The 18,703-nt window shown below is 33.2% G+C and overlaps 1 protein-coding gene across 2 annotated transcripts in view; it reads left to right on the top strand.

Annotated features, from left to right (window-relative positions):
* Positions 1-18,703, top strand: part of PLCB1 (phospholipase C beta 1) — a 741,541-nt gene that overhangs the window by 582,348 nt on the left and 140,490 nt on the right. For both annotated transcript variants that reach the window (XM_050807500.1, XM_050807501.1), the window contains exons 17-23: positions 761-845; positions 2,818-2,942; positions 7,090-7,244; positions 10,283-10,447; positions 12,207-12,306; positions 13,308-13,412; positions 14,430-14,539. In XM_050807500.1, the coding sequence (XP_050663457.1) occupies positions 761-845; positions 2,818-2,942; positions 7,090-7,244; positions 10,283-10,447; positions 12,207-12,306; positions 13,308-13,412; positions 14,430-14,539 (845 nt within the window). The remainder of the gene's footprint in view (positions 1-760; positions 846-2,817; positions 2,943-7,089; positions 7,245-10,282; positions 10,448-12,206; positions 12,307-13,307; positions 13,413-14,429; positions 14,540-18,703) is intronic.

The raw sequence follows: 18,703 nt of genomic DNA on the forward strand, positions 1-18,703 counted from the left end.
AAATGCCAGATGCTTATAAAACCATCAGCTCTCATGAGACTAATGCATTATCATGAGAACAACATGAGGGAACCATGCCCATAATTCAATTACCCCCACCTGGTAACCCCCTCTTGACACTGTGGGTATTACAATTCAAGATGAGATTTTGGGTGGGGACACAGCCAAACCATATCATGTATCTAATATGAAAATGAAGCCATGAGACTGGAAAATTTCCAAGGATCTTTCTGTTTTCAAAGACCATAATTCTGTCATATTAGTTATTTGAACAAAAAAGTATATACAAACTGATAAGGTGACAATGTGGGTATGAGAGAGATAGCACCTAGCACAAACATTCCCATGGTCTCTTTTGTTAAACCCCACATTGGCCCTTATCAGTTTGTATATACGTTTTTGTATATACAAAATCTGGGTGAATTTAGAACAAAAGATTCCCACAGGGTCCCTGCTCTTTTGACAAATTTTTTTATTGCCACACTATACTTATCTAAAATTCATTTATGTCCCTAAATTACAAAAGCATAAGTAGCTCTGACCCAAGTAGCAAATATTAGAAAAGACAACTAACAAGACTCAGCTTTTGTTACAGGTAAATAGTGCACTAGAAAAAAAAATTAAATATTAAAGTTACATTGAGGTTTGTTTGCTCTCAACTTCACTGAACATTTATCCATTTCTTTTATAAGTTATAATTTATAACAATGAATTGTATTTCTCATCTTCCCTTTTTTTGTTTTGTTGTTGCTTAACTCAGAAAGAAATAAAAGTTTTGAAATGTCTTCCTTCGTGGAAACCAAAGGACTTGAACAACTCACCAAGTCTCCGGTGGAATTTGTAGAGTATCCTTGATTTGACGAATGGCTGCAGAATGAACACTGCTGAAGTCTTGTGCTATTTGTTCATTTGTTTTTTTAATAAGGAGAAAGATGCATAAAATGGCTTAAATATATAGCCTGGGGCGGATAAATAGTTTCAGGTATCATATACAATGCTGGGCAGGGTAGTCTGGCCTATGGAATAAAAAACTGGTCTTGGAATAAAGGAAGCCTAGATTTCAAGGTTGCCTTCACACCACCAAGCTCTGTGTCTTTTGGCAATTTGCTTAATCGAGACTTTCCTTGTCTATAAAACAGAAGTAATGATACTATCTTTATGGTTTGCTCTTTGGATTAGGTACAACATATGTAACATGAGTATGCATACTTTACACATATGTAAGATATATGTAAAGAAATATATGCCTGACTTGGCATCTCACATACTTATATGTACCATATGTCCAAATAGTGAAGATGATGATGATGACATTGTAAATATAAATATACATTACTAAGAATGGATTTATTGATATTACTGACAACAAAAATTTTTGCTATTGTCCATGAACTAAAATAAAGTGAAGCAGGCTATTAAATTTCTTTTTTTTTTTTTTTTTTTTTTTGAGACGGAGTCTCGCTCTGTCGCCCAGGCTGGAGTGCAGTGGCCGGATCTCAGCTCACTGCAAGCTCCGCCTCTTGGGTTCATGCCATTCTCCGGCCTCAGCCTCCCAAGTAGCTGGGACTACAGGCGCCCGCCACCTCACCCGGCTAGTTTTTTGTATTTCTTAATAGAGACGGGGTTTCACCGTGTTAGCCAGGATGGTCTTGATCTCCTGACCTCGTGATCCGCCCGTCTCGGCCTCCCAAAGTGCTGGGATTACAGGCTTGAGCCACCGCGCCCGGCCGCTATTAAATTTCTTTCATAAAATTAACACTAAATATCACAAAGTGCTCAATTTCATGTAGTAAGTCCTAGAATAAAGTTACCTTTAAAATTCATCAATGGAAGAAGAAATAAATGTTGACTCCATAAATAAAGTCCTGCTAGAAAATTATCATTGTTAGTATTCATTATTGACTGTGTGATAGACCTTGTCTTAGCTCATTCAATTCTCACAGTAGTCCTATGATGTAGAAATTGTTTAATCTATTTTATAGATGAGGAAACTGAGGCACAGAAAGACAAAATAACTTGTCCAAGGTTATTCAGCTAGCAAGGTTGAGAGTTGAGGTTCAATTTCATTTTGCCTAGCTCAGAATCCTAACCAACCTTCACCTAACTTGGTGATAGGAATTAGTCAGTCATGTTTTAAAGACATAGCATGGTCCAACAACTACAAGATTCTTAGGATGGAAAACTGATGATGATAGGAACCAAAATATGAAGCAAGATCAGAAACTTCCATGCTACATTGACCTTATTATCAATTATAAAGAGTACCACAGTCTTGGCAAATAGCATTCCCAGAGAAAATTAATAAAATGAGCAGACAGCATTTCAAAAATAGCTATACAGTGCATATTATCTACTTCTGCCAAACACAATATCATTCTTTCAAATGATTTAACACATTCCAGCCTCCTTGTGTGTCCTTAGTCATTAAGTCCATCCTTAATACTCTCCACAAAATCACATTGACTTTGCCTCAGCCACTTTTTGCTACCTCATTGACTTTTACCCACGGGGCTCTGCAAAGGTGATGCTATGCCTATGTGATAAGAGCATACTTATTATGTTGGTTTAGAAAGCTTTTTGCATATTTGATATTACTGACAACAAAAATTTTTGCTATTATGCATGAACTAAATTAAAATGAAACAGGGTATTTAATTTCTTTCATAAAATTAGCACTAAATATCCCAAAGTAGCCCAATGAGATCATCAATATTTACTTCATTTTCCAAATGGAGAAAGATGGAAGATAGCTTCTTAGTTAGTATTGCTGACTAAATATTTTTATAATTGTATTCACTACTTAACATGATGGTCCAGATATAACAAAATGCAGCTTAGCAGGATATATCCAAAAGGAACACGTGTGGATTCATCCAACTATATGCCTCAGCTCTTCTGGAATGCGGGTTGTCAGATGGTGGCACTTAATTTCCAGACAATGGGTAAGTACATGCTTGTTCCCATTCTGCTATAAAGTCACATTGCCAAGTGTCCAAAAACCATTCTTACATAATTGGGAGAGAGAAAATTGCCAGACTTGATTGAAAAAAATAATAAAAGCAAATTTCAATGAAGGGAATATCCATGCATTAAAAAAAGTGAATTTTGAAAATCAAGACATTTTATTCAATTATTCTGTAAATGGATCTTTATTTCTGCAGGTTTTGCATTATTTTTCAAACAAAAATTTTTATACTTTTAAAAATAATACATATTTATTTTGAAAATAATGGAAAATTCAGTAAGTATTTTAAAAATGAACTGCCAGGAATGCTACCAACTCAGAGATTCCACAGTATTGACTTTTAGCTTTGTAATCTATGTCTTTTTTGTCTACATATAAATGCTTTTTTATGTAACTCCTCATTTAAAATAAATACATATATATAATTCGTATATACATATATAAACATACACTCACTTAAGGGCCATACACAGACATGAATTTCAATAACTTCTTACTAAGCGTATTTCACAATTCACTAAAAACTTATTTCTATTCCCTAAATTTCTTTTGGAAAAGATTTTAAAAACAGAATTACTAGTGTTAAAAAACGTGAAGGTTTTAATTACCTTTATGAATATTGCCAAATTGTCTGTAAAAAATGTTGCGCTACATTACTCCGCTGTTGGCAAAGTTTAATATGACGTGGCCTCTTATTTGCGATCTTGGTGATTAAGTATTATCATTAAATAATAATAATAGTAATTAAACTTCAGACAAAAATCTGTTATTCCACTGTTATTTTAAATTCATTTCTTGAATCATTATTGAAATTGAACTTTTATAAATATGTTCCTTGATTTTTGTATTTCTGCTTTTATGAATTACATATTCAGGACTATCGTCAATTTTCTTGTTGATTTATAACAGCACTTTTTTATTTAAAGGGTATAATGTCTTTTGTGAACCAGACAAATTCATCGGATCAGGTCGGGCTGATTAATGTTTAATTAAAGTTCTTGGTTTACGTGTGTGATTACAGCCTTCTCACCCCAGGATGAGAGCCTTATGCTCCCATTTTTCCCATGGTTTCTTTTTTATTTAGCCTTTTCATCCATCAGAATTTAATTTTGGTCCATAGTCTAAGTGAGATCAATCCTTTTTTTCATCCTAAACAGTCATCCCACTGAACTGGAATTACAAGTTAATAGATGCAGCCTTTTTCGTTGTGGTTATTAATTCAGACCCATTTTTTTCACTTTATATCTTTTCCATTAATAAATTTGTCTGCCTTCCGGGATGCAATAACTCACTGTTTTTTACTGTATTTTATAATATGGATTAATACCTGGAAGTGGTGATTCTCCTTTACTACCATTAATTTTCAATTCCTTTTTTGCCATTGCCAGTGGAATTCTTATTTCAAATAAACTTAATCTAACTGTGTTGTGTTTACTTTGACCACTAAAAAAAAGAAAACTATTTTTTAAATCACATTAAATTTATAAATTTATCTGACAAAAGCTGACACCTTTTTAATTTTTACTCTTTCTGTCACAGGAAATATGCTTTTCTCTTTACTTTAAAATTTTTTGTGTTTAGTCCCTCAGCAAAATCACTTGTCTTCATCAGAGGTCTAGTTTTCTTAGATTGGCTCTTTCTTTTTATTTATATTATATTTTTAACAGATTGTTTCTGGATATTTATATTTGTATGTTTATTTATTTTATAAATTATTATATTTTACAAATGATCATCTTCCTAAATTCTTATAATAGCCTATTTTTTTGCAGTACATTCTATTGGAATTTTTAGACACACAAAGACAGTAATTTAATCATATCTCATTTCTCCGCCTGCCTTATTTATTGCTTTGGCCTGACCATTCTAAGGTATTAAATGAGGGTTCCGAGTGGGCATCTTCCTTTTTTTTCAGTAGGAAGTTCAACATTATGCCTTTTATTAAGTATCTATCAAGCTCTAAGTCACAATTAAGAGCAATTTGCTAGATATTTATGGCTTTTTAAAATCAATTATTTTTTTTTATTGATACATAATAGCTGTACAAATGTTTACAGTACATATGATAATTTGATACATTTATATAATAAAAGCAGAGTAACTGGGATATCCATCACCTGAAATATTTATCTTTACATTAGAAACAATCAAATTGTTCTCTTCTAGCTATTTTCAAATGTACAAACTATTAATGTTAACTATAGTCACCTCCTTGTCTATCAAACACCAGGTCTTACATCTTCTATCTAAGTGAAGAGTGGGCATCTTTCTCTTCATCCTGATCCTATTATAAATTTCAGTGTTGTGATATCATCAAGTCAGATATTGGCTGTGTCTTTGAGTCAGATATTCTTTAACATACTAAAGGACACGGGTCCTATTCGAATAATGTTTTAGAAGTTTGTATTGAATGTTATTAAATGTCTCTTGGACATCCATTGGGATGCTCAAATGTTCATCTTTCAGACATAAATGTGATAAGTTATCTTAATAGATCTCATTTCCTATTACATAATTATCCTTTTGTTCCCAAGGTATGCTCTACTTATTTGTTGTGTATTATTTTTAGAATATATGACTTGCTAATGTAATTTTCAGGCTTTTGAAGCTAATTTTTTCAAGTGTCATAAATCCATTATTTTTCTTGAAATTTTGTCCAATTTTGGCATCATAGTTATGTTTATAAAATAATAGTTTAGTAAGAGAAAATTTCACTTTTTTTTTCTGCTCTAAAAATGATTTGTTACATGAAACTTTAGAATAATTCTATCATCACCTCCTTATTATCCACATAGAAATGAGTTGTGACACAGATAACCTGGAACAGTTGACAACTTCCCAGATTCTTTACAACTTTAATATGTATTTTTTCACCCTATCAATTGCAATATGTGTGAACGTTCATTTGATGCACTGAGTCTGAGGAAAATTTTGACCAGTAACCTTTGATTGCTGGAAGAGTCTATGCATAATTAGATATTCATTGTAAGTAATCACAGAAGTGCAAATTTTTAAAAAGTAATTTTATGTACAAATTAAAAACCAAGAAAAGGAATGACGGAATCCTCTTTTAATGAGGTATGGAGAAGTCCATTCTCAAAAACATGGCTTAGCAGTATAAGCTGGTTTAAGCTTTTGGAAGGGCATTTTAGCAAGGCATCAAAGAAAGCTTTTCCAATGTGGACATCATTTGTCCCAGAAATTCCACTTATAAGAAAATCACTGATGATGGCTTCAAAGATTTCACCACAGTGATGTTTATCAAAACATCATAAGGGTGAAAACTTAGAAAAAACATAAATGTGCCCAAAAGGGGACTGATTAAATACATTATATTCTAATATATGCTTTAAGTATTAGAATACTATATTTAATATATTATATATTAAATGTATTAGAATATAATTATTATATTATGATATATATTATAGAATAATTATTAATAAATATATTAGAATAAATAAATTATATTATTCTAATATATATTATCTATAGTATATAGGTATAATATGTAATATAGATATATAATATATAATATAGACATATAATATATAATAGAATAATATATCTAATATATTAGATCTATTATATATTAGATATTTTATATATACTATATATAATTATATATTAGATATTTTATATATACTATATATAATTATATATAGATACTAGATACATTATATATGTATATTAAATATTACAATATAATATATTCTATTATATATTACAATATAATATATTCTATTATATATTAATATAATATTTAATACATAATATAATATCTAAATATATTATTCTAATATATTTAATCAAAGGAATTTGAGAAAGCTGTTATAATTAAGGCAGATAAATATCAAATGAAATCAACATACTGTATGTCAAAATATATTTGAAGTGGAAAAGCAGACTGTATACCCCCCTGTTGGCAGTGATTATTTCTGGATTTGGGGATTACAGGTAAATTTTTTTTCTTATCTGTGTTTTCTACATTTCTACAATAACTAACTCTCTTCTAAAGGAGTACAGTCATAAAAGTAGACCATGATAAACTTAACTTTACAATCTTACTTTCTTATCCCAAATATAGATAAATTCACAATAAGACTTGTGTTTTTGATACTCAGACCTGGCTATGCAAATAAATATGGGGATGTATGAATACAACGGAAAGAGTGGCTATCGATTGAAGCCAGAGTTCATGAGGAGGCCTGACAAGCATTTTGATCCATTTACTGAAGGCATCGTAGATGGGATAGTGGCAAACACTTTGTCTGTTAAGGTATGTATTCCCCATCACAAAAGCGTTCCTAACAATAGTATTGAATTTACATTGCATAAAGAAGTGGCTTAGTCATTACAAATTTAGTAACTAGCAAAGATTCTACTTTCTTCCTACATTTTTTTTCTCTAAAGATCAAATACACATTAAAAGTTTTCGTAGGCCACATGGATAAGATAAAGGGACTGAATCTCATTCTTAATGATAAAAATCGGACTCTAAATCAATAAAATAAGTTAGAGAGACTCGTCATAACCAATTCTCTTTTTTGGTGTAACTATCCTACTGTGAAATTTACATGATAATTAGTGGCCCATATTGGAGAGATTTTCTGGTCTTTTTTTCCCCCGCTTTGGTTCTTAGCAAAATTAGAGAAAGAACATTCCCTCAATAAATTATCAAATATTAAACAAAAGCTTTCAAGTTACTTTAAATGGTTTTTTAAAATCTTCCAGAGCATTCAGAGATTTTAAAACACATGTTAATGATCTTTAAATAAAAGAGTTGCTTTATTAAATATTTATGTATATATTGATATATATACATATACATATATCATAAATATATAAAATCATATATATACATACATATGTATATCTGACCCTAAATAATTCCAAATGATTTTTTATTCTTTGAAATTGATTTTATAGCAGATATAATTTTTTAGCAATCAGAAAATATTTTTAATACTGTGAAAGGAAAATCAATTTTTTAGAATACATTTTTACATGGATTCTTCATTGTTAAAGCTTTTCAAAAATATTATCTGTTTTCTGTTTAACTGAATAACTATAGAACTAAGAAATTTTTTTAATGGACATAAATGCAATTTTTTGATTAACCTTAAACAAAGGCATTTGAAAAACTATGTAAAAAACTTTCTATAACAGCTTCACTAATTTCTTTCTACCCTAAGCAGTTGAGCACATTTTTACCTTAAAACTTTTGTCACTTTATATCAAGGGTTTAAAGAATAAAATTTCAATGAAGTGTCTCATAATTATATCTTTTGAAATTACTTCAAGCCACATATATAAAGAGTTCAAGTTGGCAGAATTAGAATTTATTTTAGGAAACTGTTTTCAGAAAAGGCTGTTTAATTTCTGTCAGGTGTGATTAAGATAAACTCATAAGCTTCATGTACTGATAGAATGCTGCTTTTAGAATCGTTTTCAATTGTTACAGTTTGGTTGAATTAATAACATTTTTGTCTTGTTTGTAGATTCGTCTTGTTTTGAATGTATTTGTTTGCTTTTTTTTGTCTTGAAAATTCTACTGTAACAGTAAGCAATTATAAAACAATGACACAGAGGCAGGAAAGTATGTTGAGTTGTGAAGGGGAAATAACTGAGCCCCAGACAAGTGTAACCTGCTGCTCCTGTCCAGAGATGCTGTTCCAGAGCTGTCAGTCTCCCCAGAATGGACAGTCCTCACTGCAGTAGAGCCCTACCTTTCACATTATAGCTAGAGCCAAGATGCAGATCATAACTTTCCAATTATGCCTTTGTTTTCATTTTCTGGCATAGATTTTATAATGTCAGAATGGACTTATGAGCTTACACAATGTTGTACCATCCTATTTTACTGATGAGAACATTGTGGTTTAGTGTCATGAATTTAGTATAGGACTCTACTTTGGTCAAACATCTTAAACACACAAAATCTGTGCATCTGAATTCCAAGTAGGACTTCTATAACTTAGAAGTTTTAAACATGTTTTGAAATGTCTGCTCATTTTATAGACATGGTTCTCACGAAGAACCTCAAGTTAAACAAAGAGATTGTTGCTAGCAGGTCCCATGCACTCAAGCCAAAGAGAACATACAGGGGAAATGAGTTGTCCCAGGATAAATTCAGAGAGCCTTCCTGATGACTTTCTCTCACATTACTCAGAATTTCTGACCACATCAGCATGTAACTGACTTTGACTTTACTCAACCTTTGATGGCTATTCTCATGCCACCATTTTGTCTGATTTCTGGCCCGGCCATAATTCTGTCCCCTTTCACAATCTTGAGCTCAGATTGTGAGCCCAGCCGTAATGCTGTTTCCTTTTCACAATCTTGAGCTCAGAAAGTTCTTGACCAGTAGGCAACTTTCTTGTAACCACCTAACCCGGATTCACCAGGTTTGCTCTGTCGGCACTTGCTTCCTGCTGTTCACCTTCCTAGTATACAGCAGAAGCACATCTTGTTTGCCTCCATTAACCTTTATGACAGCTATTGGATACCTCAGGTTTTGAAAATTTGGACAGAAACAGAGGCAGACCTGGAAGACATTTATAAATATGTAATATTAAAAATCTCTTTTAAGTCTATAATATCAATTAGTTCTGTAGCTAGACAAAGAATACCTAACTGTAGATGGTGACACCATGTGAGATTAGGGGTACCAATAAACTGATCTTGATGGTTTAAAGTGAATACTTGTTCATTTATTCCTCCTACAATACTTTGTCTTATTAATTGACTACTTCTAACCTTACCATTTTCAATATCCCTCTACCAATCTGTATTAGTTCATTTTCACAGTGTTATAAAGAACTACCTGAGACTGAGCAATTTATAAAGAAAAGAGGTTTAATTGACTCACAGTTCTGCATGCCTGAGGAGGCCTCATGAAACTTACAATTATGGTGGAAAGTGAAGGGGAAGCAAAGCACATGTCACACGAAGGAAGGAGAGAGAGAGCGAAGGGAGAACTGTCACACACTTTTAAACCATCAGATCTTGTGAGAACTCACTATCATGAGAACAGCGTGAGAGAAACCACTCCCATAATCCAATCACCTCACACCAGTTCCCTCCCTAAACGTGTGGGGATTACAATTTAACATGAGATTTGGGTGAGGACACAGAACCAAACCATATCACAGCCCGTTAAGTGAAAGGGAAATCATATTTCTACTTTTGCTTCTATTCCATTTTGCTTATAAGTCAACATTCGCCAGCAGCATTTGTGGCTCTTTAAAGTATTCTCTTATGTCTGTGTTATTTACGTATCAAAACTCCTTATGGATTGATTGATTTATTTTCTAGATTATATCAGGTCAGTTTCTTTCTGATAAGAAAGTCGGGACTTACGTGGAAGTGGATATGTTTGGTTTGCCTGTGGATACAAGGAGGAAGGCATTTAAGACCAAGACATCCCAAGGAAATGCTGTGAATCCTGTCTGGGAAGAAGAACCTATTGTGTTCAAAAAGGTTGGTCACTAGTTCTTGATATGAGTTATAACTGCATTTTCAGGTGTTTTACACTGAGAAAATAATGAAATGGTGAATTACTTATTGTTTAATTTGGAAATTTACACATTTATAAAGCAATTACCCTTTGAAAGCCATTCTGAAAACTCTTCAAGAATTCTGTTAATCACTTGTTTGGATTTTCAGAATTGTATTGTAAATCAATTCATTCTAGTATGCCTCAAATGGACAGCCATAAAAACATATACATTTAACTCCTATCATCTGATAGTACAAGTGATAAATGACACTTTTTAATTATAACTCAAATGAAGTAGAGTGGAAGTAGGGAATAATATAGTGGCTGAGAGAAAGAAAATTCATACTTCCTTTAAAAGGAATATTATTTAAATTCCCCAAAATCTCTAGCCTCTGAGAGCTGGTCATTCAATCTTGTCTGGGTTCCATCTAATAAAATTGAAACCTTTCACACTCAACTGGGCCCTTCTCTTTCTTCACCAAAAAGCAAATCTTCTTCACACATGCTTATCATGTAAAGGAAGAAAGTAAGTTCAGTGGGAAGCAGAATTTTTACCCTACTCTTTGCTTTTTTTCTGGCCAAAATACCTACAAAGCCAGTCTTCTGCAAGGAGAATAGCTATATGGAAACTCTCTGTGCTCTGAGATTTTTCCATATGTTAACTGAGTTTAATAATAATGTTTACTCTAATGTTTACTTCTTAGGGTTATTATGAATATTCCATAAGTAAATACACTAACCACGCTTAAGAAATATCTAGCACAATGAAAATATTCAATAAATGTGAGTTTCCTGGTTTTGTAAACAATACATTTTTAAAGAGATAGTTGACTTCATGTTCTTGACATGAGATATAACTGCATATTTTAGATGTTTCACACTGAGGAAAGAAGTGAGTAGTTGCTCGTTGCTTACTATGGGAATTTACAAATTTATAAAGCAATTGTACTTTGAAAGTTATCCTGAAAGTTATTCTTGTTTTTCGGTGGTGGTTGTTTTCACTTTTTTCTGCTGTCACTTTGAAGATGCAAAAGTAATTTGCTTTGAAAACATAAATGAAATATTCACATGGTGATAAGACCACTGAACTCTTTTTGTTTAAAGATAGAACTTTTGTCATTTCCACATTGAGAATGTTCATGTAAAAATAAAACAGCCTATTTTTTTTTAACAAATGCCTCATTTAGGCAAGGTGATAAAACACAGATGAAGCCCTATCTCTGACAACCCATGTCTTCTCCTCTGACAATGAAATTTATAAGGCAACATCTCAACTTTTTGTCTAAAGTAGCTAAGTAGAAACTTCTACTTGGATCTGAAAAGGTGGTTCTGGCTAGGCGCAGTGGCTCACGCCTGTAATCCCAGCACTTTGGGAGGCCAAGGCGGTGGATCACCTGAGGTCAGGAGTTCGAGACCAGCCTGATCAATGTGGTGAAATGCTGTCTCTACTAAAAAAAAATACAAAAATTAGCCAGGCGTGGAGGCGTGCACCTGTATAGTACCAGCTATTCAGAAGGCTGAGACAGGAGAATTGCTTGAACCTGGGAGGCGGAGGTTGCAGTGAGCCAAGATCATGCCACTGCACTTCAGCCTGGGTGACAGAGCAAGACTCTGTCTCAAAAAAAAAAGAAAGACAGAAAAAAGAAAAGAAAAGCTGGTCCTGATTGAATAATACCTTTCTAATTATTTCTTGGAATTGTTCATTCGTATAACCAGATGTGTCCTTAATGTCCTTTGTAGGTGGTTCTTCCTACTCTGGCCTGTTTGAGAATAGCAGTTTATGAAGAAGGAGGTAAATTCATTGGCCACCGTATCTTGCCAGTGCAAGCCATTCGGCCAGGTATGGATAGTGTGCTGAGAAACTTTTAATCAAAGTTGCAAAGAAAATCATCACTGCTTAAAATATTACTAGAAAATGATTTAGGAAACTATTTTCTGCTTTGTAATTTTGTTACGTAACAAGAGCTATGAGATTTAGTTACATGTTTTTGTGGCATGTTGTAGTATTAACATATTAGTCAACTCTTTCAACAATAATTATGTGTAACAAACAATCTGAAAACTTATATGCAAGTATTTATCTTCATGCTCATAGGTCTGTGGGTTGGCCAGGTTTGGCTGATCTAGCCTGGGCTCAGCAGCATAGCTGTGCTTCAGGTTCTGGGTTGGGTCTATGTCTGTCCCACACGTGCTCACTCTGGGGCCCAGGCTGAAGTGGCAGTTCCTTCCACAATATGGACTTCTCTTGGCAGACCATTGGAATACAGAGGGCCAGTCTAATTCTGCATGAGCATTTTAAGCCTGTGCTTACACCAAAATACTAATATACTGTTGACCAAAGCAGAGCTTAAGCACAAGTCAAGAAATCACGTCAAAGCTGAGCATGGCGGCTCACCCCCATAGTCTCAGCACTTTGGGAGGCTGAGGCAGGAGGATCTCTTGAAGCCAGAAGTTTGAAACCAGCCTGGGCAACAGAGTGAGACCCTGTCTCTACAAAAAATAGTAATAACAATTAAAAAAAAAAAAAGAAGTGATGTCAAGTATAATTCTATTATTGGGACAAGTTTGGATCAATAATTCAGTCTATGACATATGATTTTGAATTCTCTTTTGTAGGGAAAAAAAACATATGGTTGGAAAGGAAAAAATCACAATGAATGTTTTCTTTTCTGATGAGAAAAATAATACCTTATCATTCATAACTGTTATTAAAATGAAAAAAGTGACCTGTTTTTCATCTAAAGTAACCTGAAATACATGCTTTCGTCACATAGATGTGCATACTTATAACTAACATTGGGAAGGAAATAAGTGCTACACAGCATTATTCTCACCTTCCAGGCTATCACTATATATGTCTAAGGAATGAAAGGAACCAGCCTCTGATGCTGCCTGCTGTCTTTGTCTACATAGAAGTGAAAGACTATGTGCCAGACACATATGCAGGTAAACAACTTAACTCAAATACCCCTTTACTCAAAGGGGCATTTCTGTCTAGGTCACCATATATTTTTGGGTTAGTGGAAGGAAAACTGAACCAAACAAAACAGGAGATTCTGGCTTCAGAATCACCCCTACTTTTGTATGTGTGTTTAGAGGTAAATTGCTTGAGCCATTGTGAATACATTTTAATTTAATGTATTTTAATTAAAATCACAACACCTCAGTTTTTTGAATATTTATTCCCTGGTAGTCTTATTCTCATGGGCCCAGCACTTACCAACTGATGTTATCCATTACAACAGATGTCTAGGTCTGTACACTGAATTTGTCTTCCACCAATTTTAGAATGCTGATTCTTTTCATGGGTGATATCCTAAATTTAAGGAATTAACCAAGAATCATAAACATAAATGCTTATAGTGCCAAGCAGCTTGGGTGTAAGACACTGGGGAGTACTGGAGACCATGGTAAGCTTGTGGCACATGGTCCATCCAAAGCTGGCAGCCATAACTCATTCCAGCTAGGCACTGCCATTCAAATGATAACTATATTGCCAAATCATTGGGTTATCTCAACAGTCCGGAAAGCAGGCTTTTTATGTGAAATGTCTCCATTTATGAAACATCATTTGAGCCAAATAGGACAATTGTGTGGGCCATTGCTGGAATGGATAGGCCCCTCAAAAAGAAACTAAAGAATCAAGAGTATTGAAGGATCCTGAGTTGAAGCCTGTCCAGTTTGACTCTCAGAACTAAACTCTAATTTGTCTCTTCCTGAAGTTTCAACAGAGTCCTAACCCTTGTCCATGTTCAAAGTGTTGGTTAGAGGAGTAGATAGTTGTATGGGTAGATGGAAGAATGGAAGATGGATAATGACTGGGTGGATGGATGGATGGATGGGTGGGTAGATGGGTGATGAATGAATGCATGGACTGATGGTCAGACAGATGAGTAAGTAGATGAATGATGGATAATCAATACCTCCAGGACCTTTGATCTAAAATGTCTCTTCCCTATTTAGATGTCATTGAAGCTTTATCAAACCCAATCCGGTATGTGAACCTGATGGAGCAGAGAGCTAAGCAATTGGCTGCTTTGACACTGGAAGATGAAGAAGAAGTAAAGAAAGAGGTGAGAGGGTGTTTTAATCTCACATACAGCATTAAGCATGATTTCCACACCTACTTGTTGGCTTTGTCTAGGTAATATCACATACCTCAGGAGAAGAAATAGAACATTGGAACACTTTCATGGAGTTCAGCATCATGTCACAGAACATCTAGATGATTGACTTAGATTTTTCATATTTCATTTTCTTTTGGTGTTCTGTGGATACCATGAGCATCTTATCTTGTGATAAAATTAAACTGTACACATCTTGCTATTTCCATTGAAACATTCTACATGATTTCATGCCAATTAAAGGTGATAAAGGCACTTAAAAAAGAAGATAATCATCAAATCATTTAGGGTTTCCCTTTGTCTTTAATGTAGTACGCAGGATTTTCAAAGTGCTTTTCTGATTTTTTATAATACGTAAAACATTTAACACAATACCTGGAAAATAGTATGAGCCATGAAGAGTCTACTATCATTATTAGATGGTTTATTTACATATTATAATGTATGTCCTCCAAATAGTTGATATATTATTCCAAATTAGATGTCACAATGCAAAGCATAATTAAGGAAGGATCTAAAAATAGTAGAAATGAAGTTTAAAAATATAAAGCTTCTATGTAGACTGGCAGTCTTTTTGCTTTTAAAAAAGTGAATTATAACTTGATTATTAAAGGTGACACTAATATTAAAAAGTGATAAAATTTTGCTATTTTCATATTTTATTCAGAGGAAAAACTCGAGAAAAAAGAAAATGGAGAACTGTCAGTATTGGGGGAAAAAACCTTGAAAATTGTTTTAATAACTATAATAGTTATCCATTAAATAGTTCATTTAAATAGTCTATTAAAGTTGATATTGTTCATTAAGTAATGCTTTTCTTATTTCAAAAGCATTCTAGATTTATCATAGAAAATTTAAAACATAAAAATGACAAAAGAAAACAACAAAGAAATCAACTGTAATTCAAATATCCCATCCACTCAGAGATAGCCACAGTGAATGTGGGGTGTATACATATCTAGCCTTTTTATGCACAACTGTTACTCTTTCATAAAATGGGATAATATTCACAGTTTGTGTTGTAAGTGAAAATAAAAGTATTAAGTATCTCATTGTCCATGTCATTAAATATTCTTCTATGACATGACTTTTAATAACTCATAGCCTTCTATCATATAGCTCCACCATAATTTAATTACTAAGCCCCCAATTATTGGATATTTGCAATGCTGCACTATTTTATTTTATTTTATTTTATTTTATTTATGGGTACATAGTTGGCATATATGTTATGGGGTGCATTTGATATTCTGATATAGGCATACTGATTTTTGTACACTGATTTTTAATTCTACAACTTCACTGAATGTTCATCAGTTCTAATAGCTTGTTGGTGGAGTCATTTGGTTTTTCCAAATATAAGATCATATCATCTGCAAACAGGAATAACTTGACTTTTTCCAATTTGGATGCCCTTTTTTCATTTTCTTGTCTAATTGCTCTAGCTTGGATTTCCAGTACTATGTTGAATAACAGTGGTGAAAGTGAGCATCCTTGTCTTATTCCAGATCTCAGAGGAAAGGCTTTCAGTTTTTCTTCATTCAGTTTGATACTAGCCATTGAATTGTTATATATGGCTTTCATTGTGTTGATATATGTTCCTTCTATACCCAGGTAGGGTTTTTTTGAGCAGTTTTACTGGAAGGGATGTTGAATTTTATCAAATGCTTTTTCAACATCAATTGAAATGATCATATGGGTTTTTTCCCTTCATTCTGCTGATATGATGTATCACATTGATTGATTTGCATATGTTGAACCATCCTTGCATCTCTGGGATAAATCCCACTTGGGAGAATAATAGCTCAGCCCCTTGCTTGTGGTGGGCAACTTCTGTGTTGCAGTTCATGCTCCCGAGCGCCCTGTGGGATCAGCCTGAGACTGGAGTTTGCCTGAGGCCACATTTCGACTTATCTTCTTTCCTGTCTTAACCTGTTTGCCTCACCTCCCTGCAGTTTTTTCCTGAGACCATTCTCTCAGTAACTCATGTGCTCAAGAATCCTCATGTCCACTTCTGCTTTTAGGGAAACCAGCAATGCTAAGTAGCTTGCTGTTTTATAAATAAATACAAGAATGAGTTCCCTTTCTGAATTAATTCTTAATTAGTTAATTAAGAATTTAAATACTTGGCAATACTTACATCTTTCATTCTGATATTTCTTCAACGATAATAGTGCTTTTTCTCTTTTCCATGACCTTTAAAAGATTAAGGCTATTCTATGAGTCTCTCAGTTTACTCATATGGACATCAGTATGAAATTAATTTCTCTCTTTGGAAATCCACCAAAGGTTCTCAAATTCTTTTCTCTTTTTCTGCTTTACTTAATAGCATATTTAATAAAGTATAATTAAAGGTAAGGATAATTTACATAGGTATAAATAAATCACCATTAATAGCATTCTTCTCTAAATAGAAAACAGGACCTATTAGGTACAATGCATATTACCTGAGTGGCAAAGTTATATGAATACCAAACCCTTATGACACACCTATATAACAAACCCTCGTGTGTACCCCGAACCTAAAATAAAAGTTAAAAAAAAAACCAAAAAAACAGTAATGTCTTTTTTCAACTGGATGTATTTTATTCTGTAAGAAATAGAGGTTAAATGAAAGCATTTTCAAGTGAAATTACATGTATTTTCGGTATTTAGAGGAAATACTTTTTAGATTATCAACTTTAACCTATTAGTTAGCCATTGTATCTAAGGAATAAGCACTTGCTTCAAGAGAACATTTCAACACTACCATATTTCAGCCTACTTTTTATGTTGTCTGACATACATGTTCTTGTGAGTGAGCTGAAATTTATCTAAAATTGTTTGCAAATATTAGCTGGCTGTGCTGACCCATGCCTGTAATCCCAGCTACTCAGGAGCCTGAGGCAGGGGAATTGCTTGAGTCCAGGAGACTGAGGCTGCAATGAACTATGAATGCACTGCTATACCCTAGCCTGGGCGACAGACACCATGTCTCTTAAAAATAAAATAAAATAAAATAAAATGAGATAAAATTGTTTGTAAATATTTCCTAATTCAGTGTATGGCTCCGATTAGATATAGTAATTGAGCTAAAGGTCTCATAATGGAACATTTTCCTAATGGTGCTTCAGAGAGACAATTTCTGTAATGACTAGGGGAAAATGTCACCCTAAAGAATGGGAGACATAAGGCCTTTGAGATTGTAGGATTCTTTTTACAAATTGATGTCCTTTGAAAACCTTATCTTTGCACCATCAAAAAGGTATTTCAGGAGAATAAAATGTACAAAACTACGGAAGTAGTTTCAGGTCACTCTTATTTTTGTTCTTTTCTTAAAGGTGAGCAGAAAGCATTTTTAGAAATGTATAATATTGTTTAAACTTGGACAGTATTTGGACATTTTTCAGTTTTAGAAATAATTTTAGAGGCATTGAATCACATAGACTCTGTATTGGTCTAACAGAGAAAATACGATTTTTTTTCCTTTGACATGTTTAAACTCTTAACTGGCCTCATTTTTACAACTCAAGAAAAAAAAAATCATTTGCCCTTAACATGTAATGCTAGGAAAGAAAAGTCATTTCACACTTTGAGCACCAGTGTGTCTTTTTTCTTGTCTTGGAATAATGTAAGTTTGTTTGAATGATGCCATTGAAAATAAGTAACTGTGGTTTTCTCTGAAGAAAATTCTATCTAGGACATGGCAGGCACTGGAGACACTATTTTAGCATCAAAGACTTTTTTAGTATCATCATTTTAATGTGATGCTTCTAAAGGTCATTTCTGTTTGAACATTAAAAACTTCATTGGACTGCAAAATATTACCAGGTTTTTAATAGTCTTATAAATTATCTTCCTAGAGTAATTTATAAACCAAATAGAGAAGAAAGTGGAATTTTCCCCCATGATTTGAACAATACATATTCATTTCAGATAAGGCAAAAATATATTATTCAGATTATATTATACATATGTTATGTGTATAATATATATTAGGTTACATATTATCTGAATAATGGTTGGAAGTGAAGGAATAATAAAGATTTGTTATTGGATTTATTTTGTCTTTGTAAATTCAGAGTGGTAGATTAGTCAAGTTGTAGAATAAGTGTTTTACTGAATCCTAACGAG

Source organism: Macaca thibetana, chromosome 10 (genome assembly GCF_024542745.1).
Source record: "Macaca thibetana thibetana isolate TM-01 chromosome 10, ASM2454274v1, whole genome shotgun sequence".
Lineage (NCBI taxonomy): Eukaryota > Metazoa > Chordata > Mammalia > Primates > Cercopithecidae > Macaca > Macaca thibetana.